The sequence below is a fragment of the Eretmochelys imbricata genome, chromosome 3 (assembly GCF_965152235.1).
Source record: "Eretmochelys imbricata isolate rEreImb1 chromosome 3, rEreImb1.hap1, whole genome shotgun sequence".
Lineage (NCBI taxonomy): Eukaryota > Metazoa > Chordata > Testudines > Cheloniidae > Eretmochelys > Eretmochelys imbricata.
In genome coordinates this window covers 170513795-170532993 of record NC_135574.1, presented here as the reverse complement: position 1 = coordinate 170532993, position 19199 = coordinate 170513795, and the positions used below count along the sequence as shown (strand labels likewise).

The following is a 19199-nucleotide window of genomic DNA, read 5'->3' as shown; positions in this document are numbered from 1 at the left end:
AGTCGAGAATGCAATATTATTTTGTCTTATGGTGTTTCTTACACCAAGGATCTCAAAGTGCTTTGCAAACAGTACAAACACACCTAAGTCAACTATCTAATGCACAGTATATTCTTGACTATCTATTTTTCCTGGTTCACGGTACAATCTTGGACACCTACTATTTCGTCAATGCTGAATTCAGACAAATAGAACATATTTGTTGGTAGGTTTACAAAAAATACCTATTGTTTTTTATTCTCTACAGATTACTTATTCTATTAATGGGCTCAATACTCATACTTTGCCAATGTCAGAATGCAACCAGTTGGCATGATTATTGACTCCAATTTATAAAAATGGGTAGAGTTAAAGGGAGCTATATTTTTTATTGATTTGAATTCTAATCTGTACATATATGTTTCACTATAACTAAGCTTGACAGAAATCAATTTTTATTTTTTTATAATTTTGATAGATAATATTGGTGTTTATTTTTAAGCTTTTTTATTTTCACAGTTGTGTAATTATTTTGTGGGATCAGACAATTATTTACCGACAGCAGACACGGACATTCAAAAAGTTAACCCTTTGTCAACATCACATGTCAAAATATACAAAATAAATATCCGGAAATCAAATCAAATAAGTTCTCAAGCGCCATTTTTCTTACTTTGCCTATCTGTGAATTTTGATCATCAATGGAAACATATTTTCAGTTTGTGCATGCATGGCAAAATAAACATTTACCTATAAAAATCTAATCTTTACAAGCCTAACTATAACAGCACTTATTAGCTATATTATCTATCTTTGGATCTACCTCTAAGGACTCTGTATTTTTTCTGTATTTCTTTTAACACTTTAAAAATGTTTAATATACAGTAATACAAAGGACCAAAATTAAATTAGAAGTACACTGAAATCAATGGAAATACATTGGAATAAAAAAAACTGATGTGAAAGGAGAATTAAACCCAAACCTTTAAATACTGGATGACATAACTCTTGCAACATTCTGTCTAACTGGGGTACTTTTCAAATTAATTTAGCAATGGTGCTCCCAACAGGCAGGCTTAGATTAACCAATATGTACTCAGTGCCCCCGCAACCTCCAGTCGGGGGGGGGAGGGGAGAATGAGTGGCACTGCAACCCTGCACACCAGAACAGAATGCCATTCACTCAAGTTTGGCCCAGCCCCCCTCACGTCATGACAGAAGGGCAGCTGGGCCAAACCTGAACAAGTGGTGCTGCAGCCTGGCACTTACCTCCTCCCACTCTAACCGCCAGACTATGAGATGGCTCGCTGCATCCTCCCAGAGAGTTAGGCACACCCCCACCACCCCCAGTCGAGAACCTCTCTTCGGGGGGGGGGGGAGGGAGGGGGAGACCCTCTTAGGAAGTTTTGCCTAACATGTCAATTATCTTTTATATCACAAGCTCTGTCTAATTTAAGGAAGGCATGTTGGGGGGCGGGGGCAATTTCTATACTGCACAGGGCCCCAAAATTCTTTAATCTGAGCCTGCTAATATGAGACACAACATTAGATTCTTTGATTTCACAGTTCTTAATTTTTTACTTGCCTCCAAGCAACTCAAAACTGAGCTTTACATTTACATGGGCCAGGCTCAAACCAAAACCTTAAGTCCAGGGGTTCTCAAACTTCACTGCAGTGCTACCCCCTTCTGACAATAAAAATTGCTGTTACCCCAGGAAGGGGACCAAAGCCTGAGCCTGCCCGAGCCCCGCCGCCCTGGGCTGGAGGGAAAAAGCCAAAGCCCTACCACTCCCGGTAGGGGGAGATGAAAGGGGACACAAAGTTGAATCCCAAGGGCTTCAGCGCAGGACAGGGAACCTGTAACCTGAGCCCCACCACCCAGGAACTCTAACGCCTGCCCTGGCAACCCTATTGAAAAAGGAGTCGCAACCCACTTTGGAGTTCTGACTCACAGTTTGAGAACCTCTGCTTTAATCCAAGCAACTTTCATGGTGTTCAGAATCTGAAAAGACATTCACAGCTGAACTTCATACTTGTCTTCTTAGCCGTATAAACTGCCCAACCGAAAACCCTGGATTCACAATACTCCCAAACATTAGCAGGTTTGAATCCAAGTTTTGCAGATCAGGCCTAATCTGTCAGTCCATTAAAAAATTAATATTGTTCTCAGACTTGAACATGTGACATGGAATATGAGGCGGGGTTTCTCCCAAATATCCTCTTCTCTTCTGGAGAAGAGACAAGTTTTATTGTTTTAAAAAAAAATTTACTTGGAAAAAAGTTCTCAACAGCCAAAAGAAGCAGTAGTTAGAACCTTCCCAATTTCCATCTTCCTTTCTAATCATTCAGCTGTTACAGATGCATCAATTTATAAAAGGGCTGCCCTCAAGAAAACCAGTAGTGAAAGTGAAACTGCCTGTGCAAAATGTACTACTTACTTGGAATATTTTCTAATCCTTTCTTACTTTGAATATTTTCAGAAGTACAAGGGAGATTGCTGGCTTTGACACTGGGGCTTTGGATGCTTTTATTATTTTGCTCCTCAAAAAAATGAAGCTCCAAAGCGTATCTCTCTCCTAATGAACACATTTTCTCATTGATACAGATAATGATGAACAACTGGCCAAGGTCTTTAATGTCTGTTATTCAGTAGTTAATTAGACCAGAGTAGACCAGGTTCCTATCGTCGGATGGGCTTCCTGACCACATCTCTGTGGCTTAGTCTAATTATATTCCATCTCTGTTTGGTTCTGTGGCCTGAGGGCGAGATCCTCACCTTCCCTTCCCTTCCCCTCCCCTCCCCCTGACAAGCCCTGGCTAAAAGAGCCAGAGAGGCATACAGGGGTTCTAAAAGTCCCAGAATTCAAGCTTGAGGAAGAGCAGGCACTGTGGAAACTCCTTGCACTGGAGACATGCCGATGCCTATGGAAGAGATTGCAGGCAGCACTGCAGCCCATATAGAGATGCCAGGTGTCCGGTTTTCGACTGGACCACCCAGTTGAAAAGGGACCATGGCTACTCCAGTCAGCACAGCTGACCGGCCTATTAAAAATCCAGTTGGTAGTGCAGTGGAGCAGGCAGGCTCCCTGCCCGGCTCTGTGCGGCTCCTGGGAAGCAGCTGGTGTGTCCGGCTCCTAGGTGGAGGGGCAGCCAGGGAGGCTCCATATGCTGCCCCCACCTGCAGGCGCCACCTCCCACACCAGCTCCGCAGCTTCCATTTTCTGGGAACTGTGGCCAATGAAAGCAACAGAGATGGCGCCTGCGGGCAGGGACAGCACTTGGAGCCCCCAGGCCACCCCTCCACCTAGGAGCCGGAGGGACATGTTGCCGCTTCCCAGAAGCTGCGTGAGGTCAGCACCGTCCGGAGCCCACACCCCTCACTGCTTCCCGCACCCCAACCCCGTGCCCCAGCCCGCACCGTGAAACCTTCATTTCTGGCCCCAGCCCGGAGCCCCCTCCTGCATCCCAAACCCCTCATCCCTGGCCCCACCCCAGAGCCCACACCCCCTCCCACACTCCAAACCTCTGCCTCAGCCTGGAACCCCCCCAGCCCCACTCCCCAGCCCAGTGCCCCCTCCTGCACCCAAAGCCCCTCATCCCCAGCCCCACCCCAAACCCTGCACCCCCAGCTGGAGCCCTCACCCCCTCCTGTACTCCAAACCTCTGCCCCAGCCTGGTGAAAATGAGTGCATGATGGAGAGAGGGGGTTTGGAGTGAATGGGGTGAGGCCCCAGAGAAGGGGCAGGGCCTTAGGGCAGGGGTGTTCGGTTTTCTCCAGTTAGAAAGTTGGCAACCCTAAGGCCATAAAGCAGCCCTGGAAAACTGCAACAACTTAGGTAAGCTCACAAGATGGTTTACGTGATACCAGGGGCATCTCCAGCCCCTGAGCATTCCAGGATTAGTAAACTGTACAGCTGGCTTAAAGCCACCTCAAAACTCCCTCATCCTGAGCCATGAGTTGAGTGCCACACCTCTTAGGTGCAGTACAGAATTTCACAGAGGGCTTGTCTGCATTTAAAAACACTACAGCTGCACCACTTCAGCATAGGCGGTGTCTACGCTGACGGGAGAATCCCTCCGTCAGCATAGTTATCCACCGCCCCAAGAGGCAGTAGCTGGGTCAACAGAAGAATTCTTCCATCAATCTAGCACTTTCTGAACAGGGATTTAGATCAGTTTAACTACTCAGGGTGTGGATTTTTCTAATGTAGACCAAATTTTCTAATGTAGGTCAGGTCCAAGTCTTTAGGTGAGACATAGAAATTGTTCAGTTATGGCAATTACAATATTAACTCAGTCACATGGTGCATAGGTTGTATTTTTGATTATTGGTTAGAGATACACACTGAATGCATTGTGGGGAAGTTAATGATGTCATTTTAATCCTAATCTTGGCATTTTGTAATTCTTATGCATTTTAACTTTATAGTCCATAACCCAAGCTTTTGCGTAAAGGTAAATGAGAATGACTAAATTCAAGAGGCAGTGGCTGGAAGAGCACATCATCATGCTCCATTTATGTAACTGCCAGTCAGTTTTTCTTAACAGACTCAAAAGAATCTCTTAAAACTCAAGTGGCAGATGTGGAAAACTGATAATTAATGAAGAATCAAATTGTGAAAAATCTGAATTCTGTCCCATAGCCTGCTAGCACAACCAAAATCAGTGATTTAAATCAGTTTGATTTAAATCAATCCATCCTGTTCAAATATATTTATATTTGTGGTTTTGCTCACTCTCTGTCATTGCAAAAATAAGTACTCCGCCAACCAACTTCTAACATCCGGACAGAGGGAAAAAATGGTCAGTTCTCAAACTGTGGGGCCCACCTCCCTGGGGAGGCTTGGGCATGCGCCAAGAGAGGCACCATTTACACTTTTTTTTCCTGGTAGCCCAGGGTTTCTGTCTGAGCTGTAGCCAGTGTTAGAGCTGCCACTATTGGTAGCCTCAGCAGCTAGGACTGGACTGCAGTTCTGACCTTCCCAACAGGGGCTGCTCCAGGGCTTGCCAGCTCCTGCAGAGAGAAGCTGCTCCCTGCCTGTGCAGAGCAGGAATGCTGCAGCCCGAGTGGGCAGGTGGAGCAGTGGGAAGGTGAGGGGGGGAAGAAAATACAAAGGTGAGCTAAGTGTCGAGTCAAAGGGCAGAGATCCAAGATAATATGTGCCTCTCCCTCTCCAGGCAACAGCACTCTCCCCCCTGCACGGCTTAGGGCAGGGCAGGGCATCAGGCAGACAAGAACAGCCTGCTGGGGAGGAAGCAGAGCTGAGGACAGGGACATCCACAGCATACTGGGAAGGGAGAGAGTAACAAGGGAACTGAGCCCAGTGCAGGTATCAAGGCCCATGGGAAGGAGTTGGGCAAAGGTGGTGTGCAGAGAGGGATTTGGGAAGATAAAGCAGGGCAGGGGGCAGTGCCAGGTAGGGTGCACAGGAGAATGGACAGGGAAAGGTGTTGAGGGAAAGCTTTTTCCCCCATCACTGAGAAGTAAAAGGGAGGAGGGACCTCCCACGTGTTGATTTGTTGTACATTTCAGATTGATGACAGCACTTCAACTGTATTACTCATATTCTTGCAACTTCTCTGATTCTCAAGCATAACCCTAAATTATGACCTCCGTCCTGGAGCTATGCAAGAGCCTTTCCTTTCCATCCTAGCCTGCCCCCTCAGAGTTCCAAACAGACGTGGATCCTGAAGTGCACCACAGGCTAGAGCAGCCAGTCTTTTATACAGTGCTGTTACACCTTTGTCGCTGCTCCCAAGAGATGCTGATTGTCACATTAGAATTTTTCATATTTTATTTGTATTTTTTTAGATAGATACAGAGGGGTAGAATCCATTTGTAGTATCATTCTAATTGGGTTCTGCCACTGACTCCGTAGCCCTGAGGGAAGTCACTTAACCTCTCAGGTGCCTTACCTTTCCCCATCTGTAAAATGGGGATAACACCACCAATGTGAAGATTAATGCAATCATGTTTATAAATTGCTTTGAATGCAAGGAGTGTCTCATTATTCAACAATTTAAGCAAAATAAATGATAATGTTGATCTCTCTAGCACAAGCCAGCCGTTCGTTTAAAACGTACTACTTTCCTAAAGCTGCAGCTTTAGGAACCTTGCAGTCATGCATTAACAAAAAGTTGTTGACTTTAGGATAAATAAGAACCCAAACTCCTAAGAACTGATAAACGTCAGCAAATATATATAATATTATAAATATACAATACCATGATTGGGGGGGATAAAGAGCAGGGCCCGCAAACATATTTCTGCAGCAACTCCCTCTTTGGGATCATATAGGAACAGTTGTGGGAAGCTCAGAAAAGTAACGGAGGCATGGCCAACAGGTCAGCAAATTGCGCAGGCAGACTAGCCCCACACACCAAAAGCAAACCATATCAGGCATAACCTCTGCTAAAGACCATGGGCTGTACAAAGAACAGTCCAGATATGCAAGCACCTGACACCTTGTTTCTGGGTTGGGGGAAAGAGGATATGGTCTGTTCCAACCCTGATATTCTATTCTCTAGAAGAATAGTGCAGAGGTTGGAAGGGACCTCAGGAGGTCATCTAGTCCAACCCCCTGCTCAAAGCAGGACCAATCCCCAGTTTTTGCCCCAGATCCCTAAATAGCCCCCTCAAGGATTGAACTCACAACCCTGGGTTTAGCAGGCCAATGCTCAAACCACTGAGCTATCCCTCTCCCCGCCTTCTGTCCAAAGCCTTTTTATTTTGGCTTTGGGTGAGAAAGCACCTACATTTTATGTTCTTTAGGAAATATAAAAATATTAGCTTGGTAATGGAATAACATACTGCACAGTGTGCAGTTATAAGTAAACAGAGGCTCTTTGTGGATGCTAGAGCCACTCAGCCATTTGTCTCCTCCCACTCAAGGTTTCTATGCATCTCCCTACAAATGCACTCCCTATTGGCTGCTACCACACACTTCTCATCTGAATACTATTAGTGTTGTCAAACAACTTTCCATTAGCCCAGAAATAAGGCCAGAAAATTAGCTCACTGATGCACTGTGCTGCTTCCCAGGAAACTAGTTTAGATTTTAAAAAGTCAGTCTCTTGGACCCAGACTGGAGTGAGTTGGGAGCACTGAATGGGACGCTCAGCTCTGGGGGGGAAGGGTGGGTCTGCCTCACGCTGATACTGCAGCAACCCCTGATGACAAAAACGTATAGCAGCTTCACTCCAAAGCAGGCTTAGTTCACATCCTAAATTTTAAGATGCTGTTGAAAGAAAGGCTTAATTGAGGCCTAGTCAAGATCCAAAGTAACACTAGTTTAACTAAAGGTGTTATTTCAAATGGATTTAGCTAAACCAGTGCAAAAAAATCAGTGTGGGCACTTTTAATCAGACTTAAACCTGGTTTATATTAGTTTAGCTTAATTCAGCAAGGAACTGACTTAAGCTAAATTGATATTGCACACAAATTTTTTTTTAAAAGAACGTTATTATTGTTGCAAAAAAAAATCAAGGAAAAGTAAGAATTAAGGTTGCCTGTTCAGTCTTAATTCAGCCCTCGTGTGCCTCCTTTATGATTAGTCTTTAATTACATGATTACATATTTTTTCCACAGACTACGTATTTATTCTATAAGGCTCCAACCTCATTTAGTACACAGAATGGACAGTGCTCTCTTAATGAGCAGCTATTCATTGTTTTGTTTTCCCCTTGTCCAATGAGTGGCACAGAATTTATTTACTGCACACTATTCAAACTTTGCTCTGAATACAGAATTATTTCCTCATGAGCTTTTCTATGGCACTCATCACTTATAGATGTGAGTGCTTCATAAGTATTCATGCATATATTTTAACAACACTCCTTTGAGATGAGGGACCCATATTATCACCATTTAACAGACTGGCAACTCAGGCACAGTGAGATTATGGTCAAAAGTATCCACTAACTCTGGGAGTCCAATTTGGGACATCCAGAACTTGATTTTTCCCCACAGTATTTAGCGTTATATCACATTCTATACGATCAAAGAACAGTCCCCAACTTCAGTTGCGGCTATGAGTGCTCTGAACTTCTGCAAATCAGACCCCAGGCTCTCAAGTCAAGCACCCAGAAAACGAGGAATACGTAATTAGTGACAACCTGTGAAAAGTTTGACTAGCTACTTAACTAGCGTTGCATAGGAACTCTGTGGCAGTGAGGAATAGAATCCAGTTCTCCAGGGCACCACTCAACTGTCTTTGCCATGAGACTGTCCCTTCTCTTTCTGCAGTCCCCCGCCTCATTCACTACACAGCTTCCAACGTCTGCAACAAAGGAAGCAGGGGTCCTGTACAGAAACCGGATTTATCCCCAGAGCAGGGTCCATCCTGTGCACTGAATGAGGCAGGGGTATTGTTTAAAAAAAAAAAAAAAAAAGTATGGGATCATGTAATGAGAGACTGCATCATACTGCATAGGCACAAGGATACACAGGTACCCTTAATTTTGGCATTTTCCAACATTTCAGTGCTTGACATTGCAACGTTAATAATGTTTTTTAACATTTTTTTGGTGTATAATTCCTTCGGTTTTTTTTAAAAGGCAAACTGAAAAAAAATCAGAAATTCCATCATGTGGCATTGTCTTGACACTCACAAGGTTCATCAGCAGGGGTGGATCCATCATACAGACCTATCCCACTTAAGAGAACAAAGTAGCTGATAGCAGCAATAGGTTATCATGCTTTGTTTGTAGCAAAGTTGATCCCTGTGGACTAGAAGCTAGAGCACTGGATTGGATCTTGAAGATTTCGTTTGTTATTTAACCATTCAAAATTATATTTGTCCACCTAATACAGCTGTATAGTTGGTGAACAGAATTGGGCGGGGGGGGGGAATTCCCTCGAGATGAGACTAAGAATGAATATTTTTAACCCAAAGAAGAACTGTTTAGAATGTTATGTATACATGAAAATATATTTATAACCAACGTCACAAAGAAACCTTAATGGTCACTACTAGGTGACCATTATAACACATTTCCCCCCCTTGCTTCAATACTTGCTTATACATACATACTATGTACTTCCCTAACCATACAAGTCTCTAAGCTTTTTTTAAAAATTAATGGGTACAAACACATATTTTAAATTCTCACAATGGCACGTCGATGCTCTTTTTTTTAAATTTTAGTTTGCAACGATAGATATAAGTAGGGCCCTACCAAATTCACGGTCCATTTTGGTCAATTTCAGGGTCATAGGATTTTTATGATAGTAAATTTCATGATTTCGGCTATTTAAATCTGAAATTTGATGGTGTTGTAATTGTAGGGGTCCTGACCCAAAAAGGAGCCGTGGGGGAAGTCACAAAGTTATTGTATGGGGAGGTCGTAGTATTGCTACCTGTACTTCTGCGCTGCGGCTGGCGGCGGCGCTGCCTTCAGAGCTGGGCAGCTGGAGAGCGGTGACTGCCGGCTGGGAGCCCAGCTCTGAAGGCAGAGCCGCCGCCAGCAGCACCACAGAAGTAAGGATGGCCTGGTCTGGTACTGCCACCCTTACTTCCGCACTGCTGCTAGTGGGGAGCCGCCTTCAGAACTGGGCATCCAGCCAACAGTGGCTGCTTTCCAAACACCCAGCTCTGAAGGCACCGCAGAAGTAAGGGTGACAATACTGTGACCCCCTTGCAAGTCCCTTTTGGGTCAGGACCCCCAATTTGAGAAATGCTGGTTTCCCCTGTGAAATCTGTATAGTATAGGGTAAAGGCACACAAAAGACCAGATTTCATGGTCTGTGAAGTGTTTTTCATGGCCGTGAATTTGGAAGGGCCCTAGTTCTAAGTGCCATACAAAAACCTATATTAAAAGAACTCTGTTATGGTTGTAAAGTGAAACCATGAAGTTGTCAACTGAACAAGTGCTGTATTGACTGACCATTGGTTAAGTAATACCTTGTTAGACAGAAAAGGAATTTGTTAATAAGCATGGGCTCTAAATTGCATTTTATATTTTCCTTTGATCTGTAACCATATGTTTCCAGTCCTTGTAGGTGCTTCTATCTGGACTTTTATCTTAAGCTTTGTCAAATAAACTTCTATTTCATTTTACTACAGACATGACTAAGGCTTGGTCTACACTACAGATTTATGTGGGTATAACTACATCACATAAATCCACACCCATGAGTGACGCAATTATACCGACCAAACTTCTGGTGTAGACAATGTTATGTGAACAGGAGGGCTTCTCCTATCGACATAGCTACTGCCTCTTGATGTGGTGGATTACCTACGCTGATGGGAGTAGCTCTCCCGTCGTCGTAGGGAGCATCTTCAGTCACTAAGCACTGCAATTGCACCACTGCAGCACTGTATGCGTAAACAAGCCTTAAGTGCTGTGGGCTAAGAAGAGTGCTGAACTGAGGGGAAGCTAGTGAACTGAGGGCACTGCTTCCACAGAGGCAGCAAATCTGCTTTCACTGAGGGTGCCCAGCAGTCAAGGGACTCAAGTACAACAAAGTGGAGTGTACAGACAGGTTGGAGAGGCCTGTGCCCCATGGCCAGAGCACAACTCTGGGACTAACCATCTCCACTGATTTCGCCACAGGTAATCTCTGCTCTGCCCCAAAGACTTATTTAGGGAGCCTAAGGGCTGGGCAGTGCAAACTGCTAGCCTGCAGAGGGACAGAACAGGGCTTGCGAAACCTGGAATGCAGCAATGATATTGTCAGCAGCCAGTAGTTTTGGGCAAGTTTCCCCCAATGGGCACAGACAAGGATCTCTCATGCTGTAATAAGTGGTAGTGATTCACCCTGTACCCAGAAGTGTCACAGTTGCTCTCTATTCACATCCTTAGTAAACACTCTCTTTCATCATATGAATCTTTATATAATAAACAAATTATCTGGTTCCCTAGAACCAGGTACATTATATCATATTCCAGTCATGTTTGCAGCAAGTGTATATTGTTCACAAGCAACACTGAAAAAGTTTTTCCATGACTACTTTACCTTGTCAAGTAGCTAATAAATAACATAACCAGAATAATAATGCAGTCATCTGCCACTTGCATCTATAATACAATCAGTCTACCTTTCTTGGTGAAAAAAAAAAAAATTCTTCCATTACATAGTTCATTAGACAAAAACTTTGAACACTAGTTTTTAAAACAAACAAACAAAACAAGCAGCACACCGGACAGGAATAAAAGAGCACTTTAACATTCCATTAAGGGTGCAGTCCTGTATTTCATGTGCACTCAGAACTCCCATTGACTTTGTGCTACTGGGATGAATTTCATAAAAGTTCTTCCCTTATTAAGGAACACACACCCAAGATTGTTGGGAAATCATATTTATATCTTAGCCATTCCTCAGGAAAACTGCTTCCTTTACTACCACTCTAATCAGAACATAAAACTCGGTAACAAAGACCGTTCATAAAATTTCCAAAGCCAATATATGTGCACTAAAAATAGATGGCAAACCGTTCACACCCCTCACATTACCGATCAGCTTTAAATATATACCATATGTAAAATTCATATAAAAACAAAAAATAAAGTTTATGTATAAAAAAAGATTAATACAAATCTTAAATTCCAACTACATGAGCAAGGTAAGACGACCTATGATTTTCAAGTTGTTCTCAGGAAGAAATGTTTATTTCAACCCTACAACAAAATAGAAAAGCAATAGTATATACCACCTTAACCTTGATGTAAGTTGATAATTAACAAGGGGAGGTCATGTGTTCAGCAAGCAATGCCTTTTTAGGAGCACACACATTTTTCTTTTGTATTGTTGCTTTATAGGGTCTATAATGTGCGTGCTTAAGATACCTTTTCCTGTGAGGCCTACCTGAAATTAGCCAACTTAACCAAACAAATGGTCAATTAAAAAAAATATATATATATGGTCTTTATTATATCATGACACACAAACCCTCACCGGGTCATAACGTCCTTTCACCGGTTACCCAATCTTCCCGCTTTTGGAGCCCCATTATATCTAATGTAGTTTTTCTGTTCCTCACAATAGGGAGCCAAGATCTTTCTGTTTTGGAAGGTACCTATCTCACCTTTGCAACTCAACAGAAATAATAATGTGATATGTTGGGTTTTTTTGGTTTGTTTTTTTTTTTTAAAACCCAAAATGCCCGAAGGCCAAAAAATATTTACCTTCAACAAGCATGTCTGGTACATCTGCTTGATATCGAGGTCCCACTCTGATTTCTCCTTTGTCTGCTAAAAGCGTTTTCAGTGATGGATCGTATACCAGCGAATAAAAAAATGTATCCTAAAAAGGAAGAGATATTTGCAATAATATTAATTTATTTGTTTCATTTTAACTTTAATCCTATAAACTTCTTTCATTTAAAAATTACAAATACAAAAAAAACACTCTACTCTTTCAGTATCAAATTCACTTGTACGGACCTTCCAAGCTCCCTTTGAGGGTGCAAGACAGGCAAATAAAAAGCTACAAAATATATTAATCTCCATTTTAGTGAATACAGATTTAAGTAAATTTAATATTGTCTCCCTGTTTAAATGGCTCATACAGAGTCTCTTATATTGAATAAAATTGTTTGGAAGACATTTCATAAGAGTGTATGTGCAACGTTAAAAAGGTACAATGATCAGCTACTTATCCCCAAAATTTGGAATGTCTGATGGAAACCATTTTCTGAATTATATTTCCCCCCCCTTAATTAATTACCCTCTCAAAGATTTTTACAAACTACAACTCAGTCCAAAACACCATCAATTTTTGAATAAGACCTACACCAAAAAAGCACTAGTATGCCCCTTACCTCTGCTGACTGGAGTAGCAGCTAAGCACTATTTTTAGAGTCATGCTTATAATACATTAATGGCGCTGGTATACAACTATGAAGATGAACTCGTACTGATTTCAAACCAAAAAAAGTGTTTGCCTAATATTGAAATAACTAAAACCACTGAAAAAGGCATTTTATGTTCAAGGTTTTATAATAATATATTTTAAGCTACTTTTTAAAAAAGCACCTAACATGTCTGAAGGAAGTATATATTTTAATTTTTATGTCCAGGTGACAATAACTATTTAATTGACTATTATAATAAAAAGAGAAAAGATACAATGGATTAAATGACTTTAATCCATAATTCTCATGAAACCAAGAGGTATTTTCACCAAATCTCTAACAAGACATTCAAAACTGATTTTTTTAAAATTGTACTGCATTTACTAAAATCTTACTATAAATATCAGAAGATAAATATTCAGATCTAGAGAGTCTAAGTAAACGAAAAAGATTTAGTGATGTGTATTACCTCTTTATCAAGATATGACAACACAGATTCTGTCTCATTCAGAAGGGCAACACTGCATTTTCCCCTACACAAATAAAAAAGAACTGGTAAATTTTTTTAAAGCTAATAATTTTTTTAAAATGTATACATAAAAAAGGTACACAGTTTTCAGGAAAACACATTAGAGAGTTAAGGTTTCTGTTTTTAGTTTGAAAATATAGTAAAAATGTATATTGCCATATTTTTAAACAAAAATGAGTAGAAAAGGAACAAACTAAACAGTTTATACTGATCTATGCACTCAAAAGTGTACATAAGCAATAGTCTAGGATGTGGGATCAAAGCTTTAGTCAAAATGATAGAAGAGCAATGAAAGAACACCAAAGCAAACAATAAATAGACAAATTTAAAAGAAATGCAAACACATGACAGACTAATTACTTTATATGCTGTTAACCCACCTTTCCACTTCTGCAGAGGAAAATTAACAAAGGTAAGTCAAAATTCATACTGTAACTCCACCAATTTTGTGAAGCACTCAAAAGACTCATGTTTTCACAGGATTTGCTTAAAGCCAATTCAAAGTATGCTTGTTTGAACTTTATTTTATGATGAGTTATCCAATTCCAAGATTTTTTTCAGAGGGCTTCCTCTTATAAATCTAATTTGTGTTTTACTTACTGAATCCCTGCCCAATTCCAGAATAACTGCAGAAAAACGCACCAACAGAAAATAAATTCAGGTTTTTTAAAATAATGTATTCAAGCATTTGATATATGCTCTGGTAACTTCAATTTTCCTACAGATCAAAGGGAAGCTAACAGAACGTAAATACACATACAAGGATCCATTAGCAAAATGCCAGTGATGTGCCGTTAACAATGCAACACTACTACAACTTCCACCAGTTGCTGCTGCTACTAGAACATCTGTATCTCTAGGTACTACAAAAGAAAATGTTGACTGTGATACTGCATAAATCAGGCTAAACCAGCAAGCACTTTCTAAAATTAGTTCTGAGTTACTCTCTTCCTGCTGCCTCATCTTTTTGCAATACAATATTTCACACCAATTAATACCTACTAAGCTTTATGAAGTAAAATATGCTCTATGGGTCAGCTAATAGGGGCCTACAGGATAGTGCTCACCCAGAAGCATCCACCATACTGAAGTTTTAGTTGGAGGAACATTATATGACTGTTAGATTTATGCAGGGGTTACCAGGAAACCGCTTCTCCAACACACACACACACACACCTATTCCACCCTCAAAGACCAGTCTACATGAAACTTCATCTCCTAGTTTAAAAAAGAATTACATCTAAAAATCTCAGCAAACAGAAACATTTCTTCACATGCCATGATAAAAATATTAGTAAGGACCGAAATGATGGCACTTCCCTAATTCTTCCTCAGATTTGGGGGTTTTTATTAGAACATGGTCCACAATGGATACGTCAGTACACGAGGCTTTTTAAAATATGCTCTAACAGCATGAATAAACGCACGGAAACTGAGGTGCCATGCCATATGCCCAGTAAGGAACCAAAACTTTGCTTCCACAAGAAAGGAACTCCTTGAGGGTTAAAAGGGAAGAGCTAACTGTATTAGCTTAAGGCTGTGGATGGAGCCCATAGTAATGTAATAAAATAAAAAAAATATATATAACAGAGTAGGGCACAGGGAAAGATTTACAAGACAGAATTTGGCAGAGAGAGACTACTCCAGTGCAGCCTTGAGTAGGAAGCACAAAGTAAACTTTCTCCAGAGCCAAACACTGATTAGCTCACCTCACCACCTCCCACAAGATATACACCTTTTCTCTCTCACACCCATAATATTCTTTTAATCTACTGTTAATTTTTGTATAGCACCGGAAACAGCTCAAAAATATTTGGCGACTCTGTTCAGTTAAGTATCCAAAAGCTTGGATTCTTATGTGAACTCGCCGAACCTTTGAGACCAATGAACAAAACAAAAATCAATCAATAATAAATGGGATTTTTTTTACTTTTCTGATTCTTAACTTGCTTCTGAAATTTGTGGCCTAGGCCTGTCCTCTGTTTCAGCAGTTCAAAGACTAATGGATATAGAACATACTTTCTTTTCCCCTTTAATAGAAGGCCATTAGGATGGTGCATTCTGCCGCAACCAGCTGCAAGTCTGTAGGAGAAAAGAATGGGGCAACCACTGATATCAGATGATTTAATTAAACTCTGTATTATGCGGTTATGGTTACATTTACACTAACATTTAGTAACTGCAATGATTTCAAAGGGTACCAAAACTTAATTACTGATTTTTCCAAATAAAATTGCATTGTGTTCTATCAAATCATAAAGGGGTTGGTGTGGTCTCTCTCTCTGCCACCACCACAGTCATTCTATAACATGTAAAACACAAGCGCTGCTGATGTAACTGCTACAAACTGCTTTCAAAATTTCAGGCACATACATGACCTCAGACTCCAAAATGAAGTTTCTAGTCTCCATGGGTCTTATCCTGCTCCCATTGATTTTAAAGAGTGCAGCACCAGTCTCTATTATCAAGTGTACTTAACCTATTGCTGCAAGATACTGAGCGCCTCCTGCTGACTTCAATGGATAAAAGTTCCAAAGGGAACTGTACAGCATCTGTTGCTGGGTAATAGGGAAGACAGAGCAATTCAACTCCCAGATAATGGTATCAATTCATTTAAACTTCAAAAATAAAAACTTTAGAAACACAGAACTGGAATTAAATGAAGAAACAAAGATAAGGCAAGAGGCTCATTTAACCTAATTGTATTTTCACATTTCTCTCCAATATTTCCAATATACCTTTAATTTGATCCAAATCTCAAAGCTATTATCCATGTTAGTTTCCTCTGTTACGACTAATGTGTCAAGGACAGAGGTTTCAGATGACAAATAAAATCAAAATGGAAATAATTACTTATAATCAGAAACATTTTACATTTAAAGAACAAGTTAGAAAGACAACTTGAATGCTCAAATGTATGGAGAACATTCCAAATACAGTGAGAAGTTATGGGCAAAGTTTAATTGTTAACAAAAGTCATATTGTCTGGCCAGTATTCAGATGTGAAGCTGTCTCCCTTCCACCATAATCTAGCTGTAATCCTTGACTATACAACTTCATCAGTTTGACTGGTTTCAGTGGGAGGATCTGATTAAAACAAATAGCATGATATGGTCCCTCTGTTTTAAGAAAACTTAATTTCAAGAAATCTTTCAGCCTTGGAAGGCTTTGACCTATTTAATCAACATGGGACATTCCCAGATTTGTTTTTAACACCAGAAGCATCAGGCAAATCTTGTTCTTATATGAAAATTAGAATCTCTAATTTCTCAAAAGATAATCAAATGAAACCTACAGGCCCACTCTCAGTACTGGTGATGAAGTTAACTTTTAATGTCGATTTACAATCTAATTTTCATGAAAACAAAGTTCTCTTAGGAACAGAAATGAGCATTAAGAACTACTTAATATTCACACTGGTCATGGGTATAAAGTTCCTTAATTCACCTAAAAAGCACATCCAACAAAAGCTACCACCAAGTATATACCCCCAAATGGTAGAAACTATGCACCCATAAAGCCTTTGGAGGACCAAAAGAAGAACAGAGAGATACACCACCACTCTAAGGGTATATACATCCAGAATGCTTCTGTAGGTCAAATATTGTCACCAGTTTCCTATGAGCCACTGAAAAATTCTGCCCAAATTGCTTTTAAAAATTAATTAAATTAAACATGGACATACCAGTTGGATCACTTAAATGGTCAAATGTTTTATTACACTGATAGGATCCAGAGACGTTTTGCAAGCAATGTTTAGTACTACTGATGGTAGTACCACCACTATTCTGGTAGTAAGTGGGAACTATTTTAACAAAGTAAGACAGGTTGATAACTAATCAAAACATAGTGCAATGTACAGTTTACCAATATTTGGTGAAAATGTTCTACCACCATGTTTCATCCTGGTAATACATTCTGTTAAAAAATGTTTTACTGATCTAGTAGGAAATTAATCACTACATGAGTAGAAATTTAATTTGCCATTATCTTGGTAACCATCTCTTAACTGGTTTCTTACATCAATCAATAATGAACTTTTGTCAAACATTCGACGAAAACCAATATATCAATGAGACCATGGCTTTTTAAAATAAAAAGCTTGTTTTAAATGAAATCCACATTAACAACCCTTTTCTTTTAAAATCCCTTCTTCTTTCAGAGCCCTTTACTTTTAAAACTATTTTCTAGAAGGCTCCAGTCAAATCCTGTTTTATTACTCCTTACAAACTATTGTTTTTAAGTTGATGAGTAAGACAGCCCATGGGATGTGAATCTTCTTTTAATGAGGATCTCGTGGAACAGCAGGTACATAAACAAAAACTACAGCAAGAAATTACAAAAGAAACAAAACAATAATCAAGTCAAGAATGGAAAAGGCAGTCCTGGGCGCCATACCCTTCCACATGAGCTTCCTAACGCAACTTGGGTATATTCTGGACAAGAACAATGAATTTAAAGATTTTCAGGAGTTCATTGCCCCCTTTGGTCCAATAAAAATTGCACTGCCACCAAATCAATTACATTTGTAATGTATCTGTCAGTTGGATACACATTAAAAACCCTATGCATGAACATGAACACAAATTTCAACAACCAGTGAAATGGCCTATCCGGATGAATCATAAATGGGAACTCAAATGGTGTTGTGTTCACCAAATCCAAGGTCCTCCACATTGTTATGTGCAACGATTTAGCTAAATTCAACTGTTAGCAAGGCGGCAGAGTTTCCTATCCACCCACCTTGTCAGTAGCTATTGGGACCCTGCACGGGAATGACAACTGATTGTTGCTGACTTACCATGACAACCCACTCTGGACATAAGGGAGATGGCAGTGGGTCTCTAGGCTGAAGGAACCAGGTTCTAGGATTGAAAGGTAACGGGAGGAAACCTTAGGAAGGGCCTTGTTTGATGAAGAAACAATATCAAACAAAAAGCTCAAACTAAGTTATTTCAATTGCCAGCAAAAGGATGAGGGGTGCAGTTAGAGCACTAATCCAGCATGTCTGCATTCTGTGCCTCATTTACACTTAAAATGTATACTGGTATCGCTGTGTCAGTCAGGGGAAAAAATGCTATCCTCTTCCCCACAGCAATATAGGTATGCCAACAAAACCCCCAGTGTAGGGGCAGCTATGCCAACAGAAGGTGGCTTCTGTGCACACCGCTAATGTTGTCAGGAAGGTCATGTTCCTATACCAGCAGAAAAGACAGTTACCTGTTCCGTAACTGCTGTTCTTCGAGATGTGTTGCTTGGGTCCACTCCACAATAGGTGTGTGTGTGCTTGCCACATGCACCAGAGCAGCAAGATTTTCCCTCAGCAGTGTCCATAGGTGAGCGGCTCTGGCGCCCTCTGGAGTGGTGCCTGCATGACACGGTATAAGAGACGCTGCCAGCTCCCCCCACCCTCAGTTCCTTCTTGCCAGAAATTCCGACAGTGGGGAAGGAGGGCGGGCTGTGGAATGGACACGAGCAACATCTCGAAGAACACCATTCCACATTAGGTGACTTCCAGCAGTTCCTGTGGAGGCGGATAGGAGTTCATGGCTGCGCAGATTGTAATACAGGTCTGCCAAACCCAGCATCGTCTCTAGCCTGCTGAGTGATGGCATAATGAGACGTGTACGTGTGGACCGAGGACCATGTTGTGGCTCGACAGATGTCCTCGATCAGGATGTGCACCAGGAAGGCCACCAAAGACGCCTGCGCTCTAGTCGAATGGGCCCTGACCACTGACAGCAGCGGGACTTTTGCTAGCTCTTAACTGGTCTCTATGCAAGAGGTGATCCAGTTGGAAATTCTCTGTGAAGAAACCAGAAGGCCCTTCATCCTATCCGCTGAAGCAATGAAGAGCTGGGTCAATTTACGGAAAGGCTTTGCACGCGACAAGT

General features: G+C 41.0%; 1 protein-coding gene across 1 annotated transcript in view; it reads right to left on the bottom strand.

Annotated features, from left to right (window-relative positions):
- MTA3 (metastasis associated 1 family member 3) overlaps positions 1–19199 on the bottom strand; it is a 152054-nt gene that overhangs the window by 78389 nt on the left and 54466 nt on the right. The window contains exons 5-6 of the mRNA XM_077811966.1: positions 13246–13309; positions 12109–12226 (exon numbers count right to left, since the gene is read on the bottom strand). Coding sequence (XP_077668092.1) covers positions 12109–12226; positions 13246–13309 — 182 coding nt within the window. The remainder of the gene's footprint in view (positions 1–12108; positions 12227–13245; positions 13310–19199) is intronic.